At 41.1% G+C, this 21,762-nt stretch overlaps 2 protein-coding genes across 15 annotated transcripts in view; both read left to right on the top strand.

Moving 5' to 3' along the window:
• The window catches only part of LOC132591134 (acetylserotonin O-methyltransferase-like), a 30,301-nt gene extending 13,290 nt beyond the window's left edge, over nucleotides 1–17,011 (top strand). For 7 of the 9 annotated variants that reach the window (XM_060273427.1, XM_060273432.1, XM_060273426.1 and 4 more), the window contains 7 exons: nucleotides 7,698–7,872; nucleotides 8,666–8,795; nucleotides 9,005–9,073; nucleotides 12,848–12,966; nucleotides 13,866–14,006; nucleotides 14,909–15,031; nucleotides 15,253–17,011. In XM_060273427.1, coding sequence (XP_060129410.1) covers nucleotides 7,698–7,872; nucleotides 8,666–8,795; nucleotides 9,005–9,073; nucleotides 12,848–12,966; nucleotides 13,866–14,006; nucleotides 14,909–15,031; nucleotides 15,253–15,461 — 966 coding nt within the window. In that variant the 3' untranslated portion in view covers nucleotides 15,462–17,011. Of the gene's footprint in view, nucleotides 1–2; nucleotides 7,287–7,697; nucleotides 7,873–8,665; nucleotides 8,796–9,004; nucleotides 9,074–12,847; nucleotides 12,967–13,865; nucleotides 14,007–14,908; nucleotides 15,032–15,252 lie in introns of those variants that run through there. The other 2 variants (XM_060273431.1, XM_060273433.1) reach the window with 2 other exon arrangements.
• LOC132591979 (acetylserotonin O-methyltransferase-like) lies at nucleotides 15,338–21,756 on the top strand. Of its 6 annotated transcripts, none has more exons than XM_060273436.1 (5): nucleotides 15,338–15,474; nucleotides 19,033–19,214; nucleotides 19,627–19,801; nucleotides 20,522–20,651; nucleotides 20,862–21,756. In XM_060273436.1, the coding sequence occupies exons 2-5, from the start codon at nucleotides 19,143–19,145 to the stop codon at nucleotides 20,953–20,955; spliced, it is 471 nt and encodes a 156-aa protein (XP_060129419.1). In that variant the 5' UTR covers nucleotides 15,338–15,474; nucleotides 19,033–19,142; the 3' UTR covers nucleotides 20,956–21,756. The 6 variants fall into 6 exon arrangements, with proteins under 6 accessions (XP_060129419.1, XP_060129420.1, XP_060129422.1 ...); XM_060273437.1 differs by lacking the exon at nucleotides 15,338–15,474 and adding an exon at nucleotides 15,592–15,728; XM_060273434.1 differs by lacking the exon at nucleotides 15,338–15,474 and adding an exon at nucleotides 17,161–18,121 and having other exon boundaries at nucleotides 19,039–19,214.
• Nucleotides 21,757–21,762: the final 6 nt, after the last annotated feature.

The raw sequence follows: 21,762 nt of genomic DNA, 5'->3' as shown, positions 1-21,762 counted from the left end.
ACCGTACTTCATTCTTCAATTCAAAAGGAAACTGGAATAATAATTCATTTTCTCAGCCTACTGTTCTAAACACCAGTTTATTTCAAAATTAAAAAAATATGACACAGCAGTACAGTACTTATTTCACAAATTGTAATATCCCTTGCAGTAAGATACTCCCTTGAATGGTTTTGTTTGATTCAGGGTAGTTTGGAAGCAGGACTTTTTTTCAGCTGGAATTCCAGGACCTCTCAGATGGCCCGGTTGCCATTATAAGAGAACAAGGGAGGTGTTCAGTGCGAGTTCTGGCACCTCTTTTTCTAGAACAGGCATCCCCAAACTTCGGCCCTCCAGATGTTTTGGATTACAATTCCCATCTTCCCCAACCACTGGTCCTGTTAGCTAGGGATCATGGGAGTTGTAGGCCAAAACATCTGGAGGGCCGCAGTTTGGGGATGCCTGTTCTAGAATAATAGCACTGCTTAGAAGCATTCCAATATTGCCTCTCCCAGTCAGTTTATGCCATTTTGGATAGGGACCAGTCTTTGCTTATGTTAATCTGAATTTAAAATTGCTATGTATATTGAGTGATACATCATCTCTGTGGAAGATCAAATAGCTGTGGAAGGCCTGAAGTTTATTGAACTTGTTTTGACATGAAAGGTTTTTGACTATAAATGGGCAGCTCCCAGTCCTGGGGTTTGAGCTGTGTAATACCTCTGGATAGCTTATGCACCCTTCTTTGAAGGACCAGGTATGAAGATCCATCATTGTCATTAGAGGACCAGGTGATCTCTGGGGTGACCATTACCAACCAGCTACAACAGTCCTAGGAGGGAGATATCATTTCCTCCAACATTCCTAATATGAAAATGGGAACAGTACATTCTCCATCATTATCATTGCTTGAGCATTTTCTCCTAGTCAAGAACAAGTGTTATTAGAGGAAACACACAAAACTGTAGTATTTAAGCACAGAAATCTTTGATTTTTTTGTTTTGCATTTAAGGAAGCCTAAAGGGGAAAAGAAAACCCCAAATAAATAAATACCACTAACGGTGTGTACACATACACAACGTTAACAATTAATACAACGTAATAAAAATAAACATTATTATAAATAAAAACAACATGGGTGAAATGTCTTTATTACCAAGCAATTGCTCTTTGTTGCTATTGCTTCCACTTTCAACTGGAGTTTTTAAGCAACAAAACTTCCTACCCTTAGAGAAAATTCATGCTGCTACTGAAGGCCATAATGTGAGCCCAGCCAATCCCCATTTCAGCTTAAGCTTGTGGAGAAGTTTTCTCTTTTTTTTGCTATGTCTGCCAATGTAGACCAGGCCTGGGAAACATGCCACCAGACTACAACCCCCAATTCCTCTGACCACAAGCCATGCAGATTGAGACTTCCCATTGACTGCCTCGCTGCCCAGCTGTTGTCTGCACCTCTCAGCTCTTCCTCTCAGCTAAGGCAGAGCCCTGGGAACACAACCCACCACTGTCTCCCATTAGGCTGTGTTGGGAATTTAGGACTCTGCATGACAAAGTAAGGAGCAGAGATGGCTTAAGGGTCCTGGCATTTTCAGGGAAGTTGGAGACTATGAGATAGGGTTACTATGTTGGTATATACATTGGTAGCCTCCTAATTACACTACTGTAGTGCTCTGTATGTGGGACTACCCTTGTGTCTGATTTGGAAGTTGCAGTTAGTGGGAAATTGTTCATTACAGTGGTACCTCTACTTACGAATTTAATGCGTTCCGAACGCACATTTGTAAGTCGAAAAAATTTGTAAGTCGAATCCCAATAGGAATGCATTGGGAGAAAAAATTCGTAAGTCGAAGCAACCCTATCTAAAAATTCGTAAGTAGAAAAAATCCTATCTAAACCGCATCCAAGATGGCGGACAGAGCTCCATTTGTAAGTAGAAAAATTCGTAAGTAGAGTTATTTGTAAGTAGAGGTACCACTGTATTACATTTAGATCCCACCACCTTTCCTTTGAGGAGTTTAAGTTGACGTTCTCCCTACTTCCATTTTATTCTCTCAATGTTAGGTAGGTTAGGATGAGAGTTCTTGCAGGTGAGCTTCATGGTTGAGAGGAGATTTCAACCATGTTGTGGCAGATCCCACCGCTAACCACCAATTAATATGTAGCAGATTAGCCCTCTAACTACCCCCAGTAAAATATTGCAGGCTCACCGCATGGTACGCCAATTACACGAATTTCTGCAATTTACCACAGGCTATCTTGTGAGGGTCTTCTGTGAGGGAAAACTTGGTGATTTAGAGTCTTAGGCAGGAGCTGATTAAACAAGAAAAGTTTTAATTACAAAGAGAAGTTTGCAAAACAAAATTGGATCAGGAGATGCATTATTTCAGGTAGAATTTAACCTGTTACTTAAAGCTAATTATAAAGATTTCACAGGCCTAAACACAGTAGTATATGCACAGCTTTTCTTAAACTTTGGTTGCTAAAAATCAGGTAGATGTTCTGGTTTCTAGAATAGGTGGTAAAATGTTAAACTCAGTTTCTGTTACTTCGTTCTCATTCCTTTACTTCAGGCACCTCCAAACTTCGGCCCTCCAGATGTTTTAGACTACAATTCCCATCATCCCTGACTACTGGTCCACTTAGCTAGGGATCATGGGAGTTGTAGGCCAAAACATCTGAAGGGCCACAGTTTGGGGATGCCTGCTTTACTTAGTCATGACAGGTGTTACAATTAAATACTTTGACACAGCACAGCTGCCTTCACATGAGCAAGGGGCACTTTTTGTCGGTTACTCACTCCTGAGGTATTGCAATTAGTATACTGGTTTGGGAGTCAGATTTACCTAGGAGAACTCTCCCCTCCTGGCTAGAATGAGGCCCAGGTATCCTGAATTCCTACAGGTTCTACCTCTCCTGGCTCAGACTCAGCCCTCCAGGTAGCTCCTTTCTGTATACCTTCCTCAGACACTCAACCCAGTCTTCCTGTCTAAGCTATGAGGCTCTTTCCTCTTGCTATAGATAGTATCTCCTGTGTGGATGTTCCACTCAAACTAGAACAAGTTCTCCTCAGTCAAATCGTACCCTGATCCCTATCTCTATCTCTCGAGCTAAACCCTATTTCCCCTCGAGCCCTTTCCAACTCTCTCCCTCAGAAACGGTTCCTTTTATTCTCCCTCTCAAAGTGCTGCTCCACCCCCTCTGGCTAGCTGTCTTGAGAGAAGCTCCAGCACTCTGGTGGAATTTCTTAGGGATTTCATAATCAGACCCTGGTCTGCCTCTGTTGTCCATCATACATGCCCAGACTCTAGCCCAGAACTTTCCAAACTTTTCATGAACTGTGACACATTTTTTAGACATGCATCATTTCGCAACACAGTAATTCAGCTTTACTACTAGCAAACCAGAGGTTAAACGAACCCCTTTATAAAGACTATAAAGCCAGCTGACAGAAGGGTGTGGGGTGCACTAGCATTCCTCTTCCAGCTGAAAAACCTATAAAAAGTGGAGTGAGACTGTAAAACAATCCTGTTTTTGCTGCTTCTCCACAGGTAAGCAGTCCCTTGCTCTTCACCCTGCCTCACCACTTTCTGTTTCTAAATTCTCTGATTCTTAATAACGCTGTCATTCTGTTTCCCTTCCCCAGGGAACTCCTGATTCTACATTTTCTTTCTCTTGGAATCCCCTTTTTCCTTTCTCATGATTTCTCTATATCACTATCACAAATAATTCATTTTTAGAAGTGAGTTCTTGGGAGCCTCTTGGGAAATTTTGCCATTCACATTTGTTGACTTGGGCACAGAAACAGTTCCTACTATATGACTTTCATGTTATGTCGCTTTGCTACCATTTCCGAATGTGTTTCTGTATTTTAAGAATTTCATTTCAGCAAGAGAGTTTTACTAAACCACCTGCTCTCTCTTTTGATTAACTTTTTCCAATAACTTGTTAATTGTGCAATTCCAGACACCAGTTGATTATATCTCACTTGTCAAGTTTTGATAGCACTTTTTCCTCACATAGGCAAAGTCAATAATTTCCTCCTGCACTTGTGAGAAAGAAATCCTTTTTCACCTATGCTTTTACTTAACAGGTGAGTACTTTCCCATAAACATCTCTGGCCTCACGGTCATTTACAAAGTCCATTAAGTTTGATTTTTTTACCTAGACGTTTATCATTTCAGTGTCATTTTCAGTGATTTCTGAATAAAAGGACCACGACTTGCTGATCAAAGGAAAACTGTGAGGTCTCTGACAGAGCTGTAAAGTGCCACAGAAAAATTAAATATGGACACTAAATGGGCTACATATAGAGAGTTCTTAATTGAATCAGAAAGCCAATTAAAATTGAAAGAATTTAACAAAGTTAGAGAGAATGTAACAGGTTGGTTACAATATTTTCAATTAAATGAAATATTCCGTATGACATTTCAACTTTTCAGAGAGAAATAATAGAAAATGATACTGAGTTAATATAAAAAATGTATAATCTGTTGCTGGAATGGGAAACGAAAGATGAAGAGGTTAAATCAGTTATCATTAAATGGGCACAAGATGTGGGACACAATATTTAAATGGAGGAATGAGAAAATCTGTGGTAGAATGAGTTAAAATTTGAGTGGACAGGTGGAGTCCCCCCAAACCCCGGTGACCCCCGAGTGGAATAATGACTCAAGACAACGTGCTATGGGATTAAAATTGGCCACAATTTTATTAAGTTTCAGATGTAGGGAGACCTTGGCTCAGGCATTGGCCGTTTATCCTTCCAGCCAAGCTAAAATAAGGCCAGACATTGAGGTGGAAAATGAGCATTTGGCCCAGAGTATTGAAGACATTCGCTCCAATTTATTTGGCTCTGAATAAAGACAATGGTTTGCAGGTGTAAATTCACTCAGCACTACCAAGCCTATCATTGCTATCCTAAAGGGTTATCCTGCCTTCATTGTAGCTCGAATGTAAACAGTTCCTATCTGCGTTTCTGGCATTTCTGGCAGTTCAGCTCGTCTTGTGCCAGAATAACAAATGTTTGGTCCTTTGAGGTGCCTCTACCGGACTCTCTTTGTTTTTTTGTTCTTGTTTCTTCTCCGAGATGATAGTTCAGCTCTAGACTCTAGTTCAGCTCGTCCACACCTCCCCACACCCCTGTTAATGAGAATTACACCATGTATGTGATGAAATAGACTCTAGTTCATATCGTCTTGAGGCAGAATAACAAATGTTTGGTCCTTTGAGGTGCCTCTACCGGACTCTCTTTGTTTTTTTGTTCTTGTTTCTTCTCCGAGCAACTGATTCAGCAAAGCCAATATTAGCTCCTGATCAAGGCTGCAATCCTAAACCCAATTAACTTGGTGGGAGGGTGGGGATGGCTACATGCTCTTGATCCAATGCAGCTGGTTTCTGAGCAGCCATAGGACTGCAGATCACCACATTGTCAACTTGGGAAGTGTGCCTCATACGATTACAGCTGCTACCTGCGAGGAAGCCACATAAAGGTTAGTCTTTTTGCTGCTACTCTGGCTTGGCCAAGGACGTTGCAGCCTCCTGCTACATTGACATCCCACCACCTTTCCTTCAAGGAGTTCAAGGTGACATCCCTAGTTCTCCCTATTTTAACTTTATTCTCACAATAAGCTTTTGAGGTAGGTTTGGATGAGAGTTGGTGAATGGCTCAAGGTGAGCTTCATGCAGAACTATCCTGCTGTTCTGTTTTTGCTGCGTCTCCACAGGTATGTGGTCCCTTGCCTTCACCCCTGCCTCAAAGCTTTCTGTTTCTGGATTCTCTGATTCTTAGTAACTCTGTGATTCCATTTTCCCTCTGTGGGAAACTCCTCATTGTTCATCTTCTTTCTCTTGGAATCCCCTTGATTCCTTTCTCGTATTCTTAACTTTTCTTCTTCAGGCTCTAACTATCCTCGTCCATCATTACTACTTGCATCTTTTCCTGAATTTCTCTATATTATCTCAAATAATTCATTTTTAGAAGTGAGTTCTTTAGTGCACTGTTTCTCAACCTTTTTTGGGCCAAGGCACACTTGTTCCATGAAAAAAATCACGAGGCACACCACCATTAAAAAAGTTAAAAAATTTAACTCTGTGCCGCCCTATATTGACTATATAATTATGACTGTAAGAAACACTTGCCAATTGCTGTGTTGGTTGCAATCTCCTGTAATAAGGCTTCACAAGCCGCTGATTTCTCTGCCAGCACAATCCTTTGCTCAGCAAGTTTCAGGTTGAGCTCATCCAGCCAGCTTCTTTAAGTTTGTCTAAAACCACCCTCCCGTGGTGGTGGCTGTTGAGAGCTGCGCTCGCTCCACATTGTGACCCGGCCGGATTCCTTTCCAGCGGGTCAGTGTTGTTTATTGGCGGCCACCAGGCACGTGACAATGCAAATCGCCCTTCTCGTCGCCGCACGTCGCGGCACACCAGCCAGCGTTTGAGACACGCTGCTTTAGTGAGCTTCTTGGGAATTTTTGCCATTCCCTTTTATCGACTTTGGCACAAAAATGGCTCCTACAAAAACAGCTAGGCACAGGAACAGGTTTTTCCCTTGTGCCATCAAACTTTGTAGTTGTGTAGCAGAACGGTAGGCAAGTTATGGGTAGGGTTCCTCTGCTTTGCTATTGTATTGTGAGTGGAACAGTGTTTGTATAAGGTACATTTACATTGCAATGTAGTCAAAGCAAAATTCCAAGTATGTTTGGTACTTGGCCAATAAATTATTCTATTCTATTCTATTCTATTCTATTCTATTCTATTCTATTCTATTCTATTCTGTGACTTACAGGTGACTCTTCTTTGTTAATGTGTTTCTGTATCTTAAGAATTTCCAAATGGCCTCACTTCAGCAAGAGAGTTTCCCCTAAACCACCAGCTCTCTCTTCTGATTATTTTCCTCCAATAACTTGTTAATTGTGCATTTCCAGACACCAGTTGATTTTACCTCACTTGTCATGTTTTGATAGCACTTTTTCCTCACATAGACAAAGTCAATAATTTTAAGGTACTTCCATCCTCCTGCACCTGTGAGTAAGAAATCGTTTTCCACTTGTCTTTTCTACAAACATCTCTGGCCTCAGTCATTTGCAAAGTTCATTGTCATTTATCTAGACTTATTTATTTTCAATTCCGTTTCAGAGAATTCTGAATAAAAGTACCACAAGCAGAGTGCTCTTTCTCCCAAAAACAACTTGCTCATCAGAGGAAGACTGTGAGGTCTCTGACAGACACAGTAAAGAACCACGAATGCTACAGAAGAAGCTGAAGCTCTGAAAATGTTATTTCTGAATCAGCATGCATTTCTAATTCCAAAGGTAAAAGTATTGTCTGCAAAATTTAATACTTGCAAGGAGATTGAAACTTTCAGCTTGTAAATGGTTGTGTAGAATCAGAAATGCCTTTAAATGGCAAAGAAAATATTAGGGTTATAGGGGTCAACCCAGCACAAACAAAGGCAGAAACTTCTGGTGTTGTCACTTGAATGTTTAATACGAAAATGAGTCTATGCATGAGACCCGCAGCACAAGTGGGATACAGCAACAATTTAAACTTATTTTACTTAACATACCTATGTCCTGCTTTTATTTCTGCACTTCAAATGGACTTGAACTGTATTATAATCTTTTTGTGTTTCAAAAGCATCTCGTTCCTTTTTGAAAAGTCAATAACTAAAGACCATTTTGAACTCTTTCCTTTTGTACTCCCTCACCCCTTTTTGGATCCAGATTATGTTCACTGCCTCTGATCTTGGTGTATTCGATCTGCTGATGGAATCCAAGGAACCATTGACTTCAGTGTCTATTGCCGAATGTCTGGGTACCAGTCCCTTTGGGATGGAGAGACTGCTGGATGCCTGTGTTGGCTTAAAGTTCCTGCAAGTGGAGAGGAAGGACAACAAAAGTACTTATGCTTTATTTGGAAATTTATACAACACTATCAATTAAAAAATCAATTTCAGCAAATAATTTTAAACCATCAAGCCAGCAACTGAACAGAATAGCATCCAAATAAGCCTAGGAAAACATCTGAGGTTTTAGGAGACATTTGAAGCACATGGAGCTTCTCATATCTCTCTTTGGGGAGCATTTCAGAGACCAGTTGCTATAACTGGAAATGACTTTTTCCCCAATAGGTTTGCAGATGACACTCTCCTTTCATGATTGTAAAGGGTGAGATGGAGAGATGGTCTGTTAGATGTACTGGTACCTAGTTGTGGACAATTGTCAGTCAGAAAGCTCAGTAGCAAATAGGCAGCTAGTACAGGTCACTAAGCACCAGTGCAGCTCAGGACATTCAGAGTCTGTCCTCCTGACTTAGATGTTACAATGAAACGAAATTGCCTGCTGTTCATAGATTTCTAATACAGTACTTAGTTCGCTCCAGATATCAGAATGGCCACTCCTTGTGGCTGCTTTTGGCATTTTCGGCCATGTGGCAGCTTTGCACCCTGAAGTTCCACTGCCAGCAGGTGGAGGCCTAGTCTTTCCATACTTTTCTCAGAAGAGAAGCTGGAGAGTTGCAGTCTCGGTGTTGCACCTTTTTACAATGACGGCAGCATGACGTGGAATCCTAGAAATGTGTCTTCTGCCCCATTATCCTTGTATTAAGCATTTTGTCCTTGCAGAACTGGTGAGGGAAAGGGGTTTTGCACAAAGGTGTGAAAAAGTCAATCTTTCCCCCCCTTCATTTTAAGCGCTTTATGGAAATACCAACCTTGCCAATCTCTACCTTGGCAAAAGAAGCCCAAAGACTCAGTATTATTCCTTGAAGATCAATGCTGAATTTAACTATACGAGAGCACAACACCTAGCTGATGCTGTGAGGTGAGGAGATTGATAAAAGGGTAATAAAATGGTAAAACTCACAGACATTACAAATAAACAAACCTATGATTGTTAGGCACAGCTTTGACAACAAATGTAATTGCATGAGTAGTAAACTTTCTTTAATTGTTTTGTTGAAGAGACTGAAATTTAATTCTGTAGTTATGATGCTCATTCTTTCTTAAACTAAAACAAATTTTCTATTTCAGGGAAGGAGAGGCTCAGACGTACAGAATAAATGACAGTTCTACAAAAAATTTCTATGAGGCTATGTACAGGTACAGAAAATTTGTATTTTTCTAGATCTTGTATCTTTTTAAAGAATGGGTGTCAAACCTATTTCTAACTTGTATTCACCTTTCCAGTATTTTTCTCCCCTCTCTGATAGTTATCTTTAATGATATTGGGAGCTCCCTTACTGCATGCCAGACTTGGAATCCTGGTCCCCCCCCCCCGTTTAAGCATGATGTCTACAATTAGATTCCTTGCTATCAGGTCTTGCATTTCACAAACTACATAGGAGGCAACTCCTGGGGGCTGTGAGAGCTTCAGCCCCCACAATAAAATACTTGAGGGGGAAGGTCCCTGTCCCCCCAAAGTTGATGTTTTTGAAGTCCCATTCAAATGATGTGTATGAACTGCATAATGTGATTAGTTATCATGCGATCACACTATATTTTATTCAAGTTGGCACCCTAACTGACTAGTTGTGAAGACCCTGCCTTGTTTGCCTCCAGTATTTTCCGATGTTGAAGCAGAACTGCTTCCAGTCATAGCAAATAGCCATTTGTGAGTCTTTTCACTGCTTCAGTGCAGTTTCCCACAATCCAGAGGCCAATGTGTGCTCAGACATGTCAACAGACATCCCCACTTGCTCACTATGGGCGAATCCTGTACAGGCATTAGAGGCCCTGCCCTTTTTAACAGTTCCTGAGGTTGGAATATTGTGATAGTTGGGGAAATAGTTGAGAAAGAAGGTTTGAAACATGTGGACAGGGGCTACTCATGAAATTCAGCTGCCAATAGGCAGCTTTTGCCATGGCCAAACTTCTCCTTGGGCAAAAACCGGTCACTAAAAAAATGGAGTTAAGGAAAAATGTGTAAAGAGAATTCAAAGTTATTTATTGCAATTGAAAACGTAGCATAAATAGTAGTGCAATATGAGATTGATATATAATTAATATAATATAATATAGCATAGCATAATAATATAAAATAAAATAAAATGAATATAATTGTGTGTGTGTGTGTGTGTGTGTGTGTGTGTGTGTGTAAACTGGCCATGTCCGTTGGTTTCCACCTTTCACCAAAACCTCTTGAGCGATAGCGATGAAATTTGGACACAACGTCACATGCCATTATGCGAGTGTTCCTAACTACATGGGGTATACAAATGTCACACCTGTGCAAGGTAAAACCCTGTTTTTAGGACCTTAAAAGTCACCCAGGAGACCCTGTCGAACATGCTGGGAAAAGAACCAGGTTACAAAACATCACCCTCTAGTGGCGGATGCACTGGTACTGCAGCTAGAAAACCTTCCCTCTCTACAGCACCTCAGCTCGCCGTTACAAACTAGGCCAAATGGAAGTGGGGACTCGGCTGGGTGGGGGTTGGGGGAGGAGGGTCAGGATACGTCATGGATTGGGATAGGGTGGGGGGAATCATAGGGATGAGCCAGGGGTGGGGGGAGGAAGGAACGGGATACGTCATGGATTGGGAGGCTTTTTACAGGTACAGAAAATTGTATTGTTCTAGATCTTGTTTCTTTTTAAAGAATGGGCAAAGCTTTCCCTTTGCAATCTGTGTGAAACCTATTGCTAACTTTTCTAGCCAGTGTTGCTTTCTCCCCTCTCTGATAGTTATCTTTAATGATATTGGGAGCTCCCTTACTGCATGCCAGACTTGGAATCCTGGTTCCCACCCCCACCCCCATTTAAGCAGGATGTCTAAAATTAGATTCCTTGCTATCTGGTCTTGCATTACACAAACTACATAGGAGGCAACTCCTGGGGGCTGTGGGAGTTTCAGCCCCCACAATAAAATACTTGAGGAGGCAGCCCCCCCCCCAAAGTTGATGGACATTCCCAGGCATTAGAGGCCCTGCCCTTTTTAACAGTTGGAATATTGTGATATAGTTGAGAAAGAAGGTTTGAAACATGTGTACAGGGGCTACTGATGAAATTCAGCTGCCAATAGGCAGCTTTTGCCATGGCCAAATTTATCCTTGGGCAAAAACCGGTCACTAAAAAATTGGAGTTGAGGACAAATGTGTAAAGAGAATTCAAAGCTATTTATTGCAATTGAAAACATATCATAAATAGTAGTGCAATATGAGATATATAATTAATATAATACAATGTAATTTAGCATAGCATATTAAAATAAAATGATTATAATAATATTTATACATATAAAAATGTAAACTAGCAATGTCTGTTGGTTTCCACCTTTCTTCAAAACCTCTTGAGCGATAGCGATGAAATTTGGACACAACATCGCATGCCACTATGCGAGTGTTCCTAGCTACATGGGGTATACAAATGTCACACCTGTGCAAGGTAAAACCCTGTTTTAAGGACCTAAGAAGTCACCCAGGAGACCCTGTCGAATATGCTGGGATAAGAACCAGGTTACAAAACGTCACCCTCTAGCGGCGGATACACTTGTACTGCAGCTAGAAAACCTTCCCTCTCCACAGCACCTCAGCTCGCCTTTACAGACTAGACCGAATGGAAGTGGGGACTCGCCTGGGTGGGGGTTGGGGGAGGAGGGGTTGGGAAACGTCATGGATCAGGACAGGGTGGGGGGAATCACAGGGATGACTGGGGGTGGGGGGAGAAGGGGACGGGATAGTTCATGGGTCTGGTGGGGTCGCTCACAGGGATGACTGGGGGGGGGAATGGGATGGGATATGTCATAGATTGGGACAGGGTGGGGGGAATCACAGGGAAGAGCCACAGCAATGCATGACCAGCTAATAATATAATATAATATAATATAATATAATATAATATAATATAATACTTGAAAAATGAGAAGTCAGTCCACTTCAACCCTTCCTTTTGTATGGGGTCCTGAATCAATGCTTCATTATTCCTCAGTATGACTAGTGATATAGGCTTCTGCCCATCAATTAATACACCAAGACCCCTCCATGTGTAGCATTATAAAAATCAGTGCCTCCACTGACATGCAGAGGAGCAGGTTTGAAGAGGGGTGCTTTCTCCTCCCCCCCTAAGTGGTCATATATTAGAAACCACAGCCTGTAGAATTGTTACATTTTTAATAACACATTCGGGCACCGATGGAAACATAGATATGCAATCAAAACAAAATTAAAAAATCCTTCCAGTAGCACCTTAGAGACCAACTAAGTTTGTCATAGGTATGAGCTTTCGTATGCATGCACACTTCTTCAGATACTTTGTGCATGCACACGAAAGCTCATACCTATGACCAACTGAGTTGGTCTCTAAGGTGCTACTGGAAGGATTTTTTTATTTTGTTTTGACTGTGTCAGACCAACACAGCTACCTACCTGTAAATAGATATGCAATGTTTATCCAGATGGAATTCAGATGGAAGAGTTTGGGCATACTAAACAGTCCTTAGCTGAGTTCTTAACAATGTCATGCCTCACACAGCAAAGTTAGAAGAAGCCTTATTTGTCCAATTCATTGTCACAAGGGAAATTAATTTTGTCAAAGGTAATAAAAAAAAACCCGTGAGGTTTTGAAATACTGGTGAGATGCACTGCTACAGTAAATGATGTATTATTATTATTATTATTATTATTATTATTATTATTATCATTATTATCATTATTATTATTATTATTTTATTTAAATTTGTGTATGGATTATGGATACATCCCACCATGATTTGTCCACTGGTATCAATGGGAAAAAGAAGGATGAGGCCAAAGAAAGGAAAGGAAATCCACACAGAACTAAAAAAACAACAGCATTATGTGGAATATGGCTCCTGTTTAGAACCATCCTCTGTTCAAAGATCCCTTCAGTTAACTGCCAATGCAATTTTGAATTACTAGAACAGAAAGAGGCTTGCGAGAATTCATGGAATTTATGCATGAGATGTGGAGTCCGTGGAGTGGAGTTGTGTTGAATGCATTTGATCTCTCTCATTTCCTACTCGTTTGTGATGTGGGAGGTAAGTACTATAAATTATCACATGGCTTCCTATGCTGGCACTCCAAAATCATAAGGCTGCTGTTGTAGAACAGGAAACATCCATCCATCCCATTTTCCCCTGAGCTGTAAGCACTCTCATCATCATCATCATCATCATCATCATCATCATCATCATCATTTTATCTGTATGCCACCTTTCCACAGTTAAAACAATGCTCAAGGTGGCTTACCATATGAAAAGATTCACAAAATTATAAATATAGCAAAGCAGTCATAGAAATAAATAAAACACATTACATAACGAAACTGAACTATTTCCACATAAAAATAAAGATACAAAAAGTTACTATCAGTTAATATCTGTAACAACAGCAAAGACTCCCAACAAAACTCCCCCCCCCAAATACCCCAGTTGTTGCTTAGCAGCAGCCGCAGCAACAGTCCTAAGGAGGACTGTCAGGCCCCACCCTGGGCCAGATGGAAAGAGGCAGGAAGTCATCGGAGGAGTCAGTGGGGTAGGTGGGGAGAAGGGCAATAGATGACTTCAGTTCAAATGACAGAAGTCTCAATTAGGTCCACTGAAAAGAAGAGTGCTGGCCACTCCTGTCTGGCAAACTCCCATATTTCTCTGGACTGTATTTTCATTGCTCCTGTTAAACAGGATAGAATTGCAGCACAAGGTTTTGCTTTGTGTTGTGCAAGAACAATATTGTCCTCTCACCCCCTAATAACCCATGACCCAAACTCTGAACTATCCCATCCTCAGAACTGCAAAAGTGGCACATACTTACCACTGAATGAAGTGACTGGACCGCCACCTATCTGGTGTGCAATCTTAGAGATATGCGCAGAAATTTTTGGGAATGCTTTGATATGCGCAATGTGTTAATCCCCCCCCCCTTTGGTTCTCCCCTTAAGGATGTACTGGTGCCCTAGCAAGTAAATGTATTTCATTGTATCCAAATTCTACTGTGACCATTTTTGACCTACCTGAAGTAGTGGAAACAGGAAAGAAACATTTTGTCTCCTCAGAGGAACACCGGATTACTTTTCACAAAGGTAAAATGTTCTTTTATCCTACAAACGTTCCATCATTTTTCCGCAAACAAGACAGCCATGCACTAAGCAGGGATTGAGAATCGGTGTAGTTATGGTTGGACTACAACTCCCATCATCCTTGACCATGCTGACTGGGGCTGGTGGGAGCACATACATTGTTGAACTATAGAACTCATTCCCACAGGAGACAGTGAAGGCCACCAATTTGGATGGTTTCTAAAGGGGAAAAGGCAAATTCCTGGAGATAAGTCTATAAATGACTACGAGCTGTGATGGTTATGCTCTGCCTCCAGTCTCTGTAAGAATAATAATTATTTCACCATGGAATTCTACTCAATATTGATCCAGAGCAGATTCCAGTATATAGTCCTCAGATTAAAAACTTTAACACGTTGCAGGATTTCCAAAAATAGACCAGAGGCAATTGTATTTAATCCAGCAGAGCTTTACTGCTACTGAAGGCAAATGAGCATAATGGTTATAAATCCAATACATTCAGGATTGGCACTGTCCATAAGAAATCCAGTTGCAGCAGACTTAACTTACATTTACAATAACTTATAATAAGTATAACCTTAACATTATATTATACTATGTACAGAACACCACACCAGAAGGAAAAGAGATAGAAAGTAAAAGTGAAACTCAGGCTCCTTCTGACCATACTTTTATAGTCACCATGACATTAACAGAAAAAGATAAGAGAGCCAGTTTAAACCAGCTGTACCCATCTTCTCTGAAGGAATAACCCAAACACCATGAACCTTCTGACTGTTTCTTTCACACAGAGAAGCTTCCAGAACCCTCTTGAATTAATTAGAATAGGAAAGATCTATACACATCAGATCAATACTTTCTACACTAAGAAATACAAAATTATAACTCTACTCGTTTTATTTCAGGTGATTTTTTTAAAGACCCTATTCCAGAAGCTGACCTGTATATTTTGTCTAGGATCCTGCACTGCTTTACAGATGAGAAGTGTGTGCAACTGCTAACTAGACTGCACAAAGCCTGCAAGCCTGGTAGGTGCATGGTGTCCAAGGTGTTTCCTGTGGGAACTGATTCTCATTCCAAGGCGCTTGGATTTCCCCATGGCCCCTTCCCCTTATGTCTGTGTGCCACTCAGGCGCAGCTGCGTTCCTTTATTTCTTGAGCTTCTGATCCCAGGATACTTGGGAAAAGTAACATACGTACTGCTTTTTAATATGTAATGATACCCCTTCCATGTCCTTTTCTGAAACAGGTGGTGGAGTTCTAGTAGTGGAAATAGTTCTCAACGAAGACAGAACGGGGCCATTGGAAGCTCATATATATGGTTTGGTTATGCTGCTTGCTACTCAAGGAAAAGAACGTACCGTGTCAGAGTACAATGCGCTCCTCAGTGCCGCTGGCTTTAAGGAGATTCAGCAAAAGAAAACAGGCCTCTTTGATGCCATTTTAGGAAGACATTGACCAAGAACATTCTGTGAGTGTCGTGACTGAATGGATATATTTCTGCCCGATTCTTTGTAGCCATAACTGAACATACTTAATGCCTTTACAGTGGTACCTCGGTTTAAGTACACAATTGGTTCCGGAAGTCTGTACTTAACCTGAAGCGTACTTAACCTGAAGTGAACTTTCCTATTGAAAGTAATCGAAAGTGGATTAATCCGTTCCAGACGGGTCCGCAGAGTACTTAAACTGAAATTACTCAAACCGAAGCGTACTTAAACCGAGGTATGACTGTATTTTTATTGTTGCAAATCCTCACCATGTGGAAATATCTCCTCCACCCCCTTGCTTATCATTATGGTTGAACTCTAAGAGAAGCTAAAATAACAATAAAAATTGTTACATGTTAACCACCGTTGTAAGTAGTTATTACCTTCATTTTCCTGCTTCCCTTTTTTTCTAGGAGCACATAAGCCAAACCAGGAAAAAGAAACAGGGGTGTGGCACGTCTCCCGGAGGGGCGTTACACGTGTTCCGAGGCAGGGTGCAGTGCACGTTTTGGGGATGGGGCTGGCACCCGCGATGGTGCCCCTTGGATCCCGCCGCTCTAGGCGGCCCACCCCCCACCCCCTATCTTCCTACGCCCCTGTTTGAGTCTAAATAAAGACAATGATTTGCAGGTGTAAATTCACTCAGCACTACCAAGTCGGTTTCTTTCATGGCCTATCATAGCTATCCAAAATAGGTCCCTGTCCTTATCCGGACTACAGTGTAGCACGAATGGTTCCTATCTGTGTTTCTAGCATTCCATTTCTCTCTGACCCCACTGCATACAATTCCCCTTCCAATGCCCACCCAGCACCTCTTTCCACATCCAAGGGTTACTATGGGTCACACCTGCTCCTGTTGCTCTGAAAGCCCCTTGGACTCCTTGATGTTAACATCCCTCTGTTATGCAATGTATGCTGGGCTTGGCACACCCAAGCTGGGCCCTATTTAGTCCTTTCAGTTAAGCATGGTCACCCTTCTTACACCCCAAGTTCCCTCCCGGTAACAGTGCCAAGCTGGTCTCCCTTTTCAGTTAGCTGCCGATTTCCATGGGAGCTGTCAGAACTGAGAAAATCTTTTTGGAAATTTGGAATAAAATGAACTTGTCTTTGTTAGGATGAATATCAGTTATTAAGATGAATGTACTGTAAAAATGTTGTTTTTATTCCAAGCAATCCTGGTAACAAGCAATATGGGATGCTTCAAAGATAAGGATATTTCAAAATTTGTATGACGGGGCAAGAAGCCATGAATAAAGTATAAATTAGTAACAGATATTAAAGGTAGAGGAGGCTTCTCCCTGCCAGATCTGAAATTATATTACGTAGCCTCCTGTTTTTGCTGGATCCAGGAATGGATAAAATTTTAAAATACAAGGCAAGAGTACCTCAAAGCTTTTGAAATCATATTATAAGGAAAGCGATTTTTAAAGTTTGGGAAAAGTATAAAGGATTATTAGAAAAAAAAAACACCATGGTGGCTTTCTCTATTAGAGGCAATATCAGGGGGGAAATTAAATATGGACACTAAATGGGCTACATATAGACAGTTGTTAATTGAATCAGAAAGCCAATTAAAACTGAAAGAATTTAACAAAGTTAGAGAGAATGTAACAGGTTGGTTACAATATTTTCAATTAAATGAAATATTCCGTATGAAATATCAACTTTTCAGAGAGAAATAATAGAAAATGATACTAAGTTAATATAAAAAATGTAAAATCTGCTGCTGGAATGGGAAGCAAAATATGAAGATGCTAAATCAGTTATCATTAAATGGGCACAAGATGTGGGACACAATATTCAAATGGAGGAATGGGATAAACTATGGTAGAATGAGGTAAAATTTGAGTGGACAGGGGGAGTCCCCCCAAACCCCGGTGACCCTCGAGCAGAATAATGACTCAAGACAACGTGCTATGGGATTAAAATTGGCCACAACTTTATTAAGTTTCAGATGTAGGGAGACCTTGGCTCAGGTATTGGCCGTTTATCCTTCCCAGTCCCCAGCCAAGCTAAAACAAGGCCAGACATTGAGGTGGAAAATGAGCATTTGGCCCAGCGTATTGAAGACATTCGCTTCAATTTATTTGGGTCTGAATAAAGACAATGGTTTGCAGATGTAAATTCACTCAGCACTACCAAGCCTATCATTGCTATCCTAAAGGGTTATCCTGCCTTCATTGTAGCTCAAATGTAAACAGCCCCTATCTGCGGTTCTGGCATTTCATTTCCCTCTGACCCACTGCATCCAACTCCCCTTCCTTTGCCCTCCCCACGCCCCTGTAATTGAGAATCACACCACTTATGTGATGAAATAGACTAAAGTTCAGCTCTTCTTGTGCCGGAATAACAAATATTTGGTCCTTCAAGGTGCCTCAGGACTCTCTTGGTTTTTTTGTTCTTGTTTCTCCTCTGAGTAACTGATTCAGCAAAGCCAATATTAGCTCCTGATAAAGGCTGCAATACTAAACCCAATTAAGTAACTTGGTGGGTGGGGATGGCTACATGCTATTTAAGCCAATGCAGCTGTTTTCTGAGCAGCCATAGGACTGCAGATCACAACATTGTCAACTTGGGAAGTGTGCCTCATACGATTACAGCTGCTACCTGGGAGCAAGGCACATAAAGGTTAGTCTTTTTGCTGCTCCTCTGGCTTGGTCAAGGACACTGCAGCCTCCTGCTACATTTAGATCTCCCCACCTTTCCTTCAAGGAGTTCAAGGTGACATCCCTAGTTCTCCCTATTTTGACTTTATTCTCACAATAAGCTTTTGAGGTAGGTTTGGATGAGAGTTAGTGAATGACTCAAGGTGAGCTTCATGCAGAACTATCCTGCTGTTCTGCTTTTGCTGCGTCTCCACAGGTATGTGGTCCCTTGCCTTCACCCCTGCCTCAAAGCTTTCTGTTTCTGGATTCTCTGATTCTTAGTAACTCTGTGATTCCATTTCCCTTCTGTGGGAAGCTCCTCATTGTTCATTTTCTTTCTCTTGGATTCCCCTTGATTCCGTTCTCGTGCTCCTTAACTTTTCTTCTTCAGACTCTACCTATCCTCGTTCAGCATTACTACTTGCATATTTTTCTGAATTTCTCTATATTGTTATTTTTAGAAGTGAGTTCTTTAGTGAGCTTCTTGGGAATTTTTGCCATTCCCTTTTATCGACTTTGGCACAAAAATGGCTCCTACAAAAACAGCTAGGCACAGGAACAGGTTTTTCCCTTGTGCCAACAAATTTTGTAGTTGTGTAGCAGAACGGTAGGCAAGTTATGGGTGGGGTTCCTCTGCTTTGCTATTGTATTGTGAGTGGAACAGTGTTTGTATAAGGTACATTTACATTGCAATGCAATGTAGTCATAGCAAAATTCCAAGTATGTTTGGTACGTGGCCAATAAATTATTCTATTCTATTCTAGAATAGAGAGAAAGAAATAGAGAGAATGAATGAGAAAGAAATCGTTTTCCACTTGTCTTTTCTACAAACATCTCTGGCCTCGGTCATTTGCAAAGTTCATTGTCATTTATCTAGACTTATTGTCAATTCAGTTTCAGTGAATTCTGAATAAAAGTACCACAAGCAGAGTGCTCTTTCTTCCAACAACAACTTGCTCATCAGAGGAAGACTGTGAGGTCTCTGACAGACGCAGTAAAGAACCATGAATGCGACAGAAGAAGCTGAAGCTCTGAAAATGTTATTTCTGTATCAACATGCATATCTAATTCCAAAGGTAAAAGTATTGTCTGAAAAATTTAATACTTGCAAGGAGTTTGAAACTTTCAACTTGTAAATGGTTGTGAATAATCAGAAATGTCTTTAAATGGCAAAGAAAATATTAGGGTTACAGGGGTCAACCCAGCACAAACAAAGGCAGAAACTTCTGGTGTTGTCACTTGAATGCTTTAATAAGAAAATGAGTCTATGCATGAGACCCACAGCACAAGTGGGATACAGCAACGATTTGAACTTATTTTACTTAACATACCTATGTCCTGCTTTTATTTCTGCACTTCAAATGGACTTGAACTGCATTATAATCTTTTTGTGTTTCAAAAGCATCTTGTTCCTTTTTGAAAAGTCAATAACTAAAGACCATTTTGAACTCTTTCCTTTTGTACTCCCTCACCCCTTTTTGGATCCAGATTATGTTCACTGCCTCTGATCTTGGTGTATTTGATCTGCTGATGGAATCCAAGGAACCATTGACTTCAATGTCTATTGCCGAACGTCTGGGTACCAGTCCCTTTGGGATGGAGAGACTGCTGGATGCCTGTGTTGGCTTAAAGTTCCTGCAAGTGGAGAGGAAGGACAACCAAAGTATTTCTTCTTTATTTGGAAATTTAACCAACACTCTAATGTCAAAATATCATTAAAAATCAATTTCAGCAAATAACTTTAAACCATCAAGCCAGCTACAGAACAGAATAGCATCCAAATAAGCCTAGGAAAACATCTGAGGTTTTAGGAGACATTTGAAGCACATGGAGCTTCTCATATCTCTCTTTGGGGAGCATTCCAGAGAGCAGTTGCTATAACTGGAAAGGACTTTTTCCCCAATAAGTTTGCAGATGACACTCTCCTTTCATGATTGTAAAGGGTGAGATGGAGAGATGGTCTGTTAGATGTACTGGTACCTAGTTGTGGACAATTGTCAGTCAGAAAGCTCAGTAGCAAATAGGCAGCTAGTACAGGTCACTAAGCACCAGTGCAGCTCAGGACATTCAGAGTCTGTCCTCCTGACTTAGATGTTACAATGAAACGAAGTTGCCTGCTGTTCATAGATTTCTAATAGTTCGCTCCAGATCTCAGAATGTTCCACTGCCAGCAGGTGGAGGCCTAGTCTTTCCATACTTTTCTCTGGAAGGAAGCTGGAGAGTTGCAGTCTCGGTGTTGCACTTTTTTACAATGAGGGCAGCATGACGTGGAATCCTAGAAATGTGACTTTTGCCCTGCATTTTGTCCCTGCAGAACTGGGGAGGGAAAGGGGTTTTGCACAGAGGTGTGAAAAAGTTAATCTTTCCTCCCCTTCATTTTAAGCGCTTTATGGAAATACCAACCTTGTCAATCTCTACCTTGGCAAAAGAAGCCCAAAGACTCAGTATTATTCCTTGAAGAACCATGCTGAATTTAACTATACGAGAGCACAACACCTGACTGATGCTGTGAGGTGAGGAGATTGATAAAAAGGGTAATAAAATGGTAAAACTCACAGACGTTACAAATAAACAAACCTGTGATTGGTGGGCACAGCTTTGACAACAAATGTAATTGTGTGTGTAGTAAACTTTCTTTAATTGTTTTGTTGAAGAGACTGAAATTTAATTCTGTAGTTATGATGCTCATTTTTTCTTAAACTAAAACAAATATTCTATTTCAGGGAAGGAGAGGGTCGGACGTATAGATTAAGTGACAGTTCTACAAAAATTTTCTTTGAGGCTTTTTACAGGTACAGAAAAATTGTATTGTTCTAGATATTGTTTCTTTTTAAAGAATGGGCAAAGCTTTCCCTTTGCAATCTGTGTGAAACCTATTGCTAACTTTTCTACCCAGTGTTGCTTTCTCCCCTCTCTGATAGTTATCTTTAATGATATTGGGCGCTCACTTACTGCATGCCAGACTTGGAATCCTGGTTCCCCCCCCCCCAATTTAAGCATGATGTCTAAAATTAGATTCCTTGCTATGAGGTCTTGCATTACACAAAGTACATAGGAGGCAACTCCTGGGGGCTGTGGGAGCTTCAGCCCCCACAATAAAATACTTGAGGGGGCAGGCCCCCCCCAAAGTTGATGTTTTTGAAGTCCCATTCAAATGATGTGTATGAACAGCATCGTGTGATTAGTTATCATGCGATCGCACTATATTTTAATCAAGTTGGCACCCTAACAGACTCGTGAAGACGCTGCCTTGTTTGCCTCCAGTATTTTCCGATGTTGAAGCAGAACTGCTTCCAGTCATAGCAAATAGCCATTTCTGAGTCTTTTCACTGCTTCAGTGCAGTGCAGTTTCCCACAATCCAGAGGCCAATGTGTGCTCAGACATGTCAACAGACATCACCACTTGCTCACTATGGGGGAATCCTGTACAGGCATTAGAGGCCCTGCCCTTTTTAACAGTTCCTGGAGTTGGAATATTGTGATATAGTTGAGAAAGAAGGTTTGAAACATGTGGACAGGGGCTACTGGTGAAATTCAGCTGCCAATAGGCAGCTTTTGCCATGGCCAAATTTATCCTTGGGCAAAAACCGGTCACTAAAAAAAATGGAGTTGAGGACAAACGTG

The sequence above is a fragment of the Zootoca vivipara genome, chromosome 4, assembly GCF_963506605.1.
Source record: "Zootoca vivipara chromosome 4, rZooViv1.1, whole genome shotgun sequence".
NCBI lineage: Eukaryota > Metazoa > Chordata > Lepidosauria > Squamata > Lacertidae > Zootoca > Zootoca vivipara.
The sequence above is the reverse complement of the archived record's forward strand: the minus strand, read 5'-3'. Positions and strand labels throughout refer to the sequence as shown.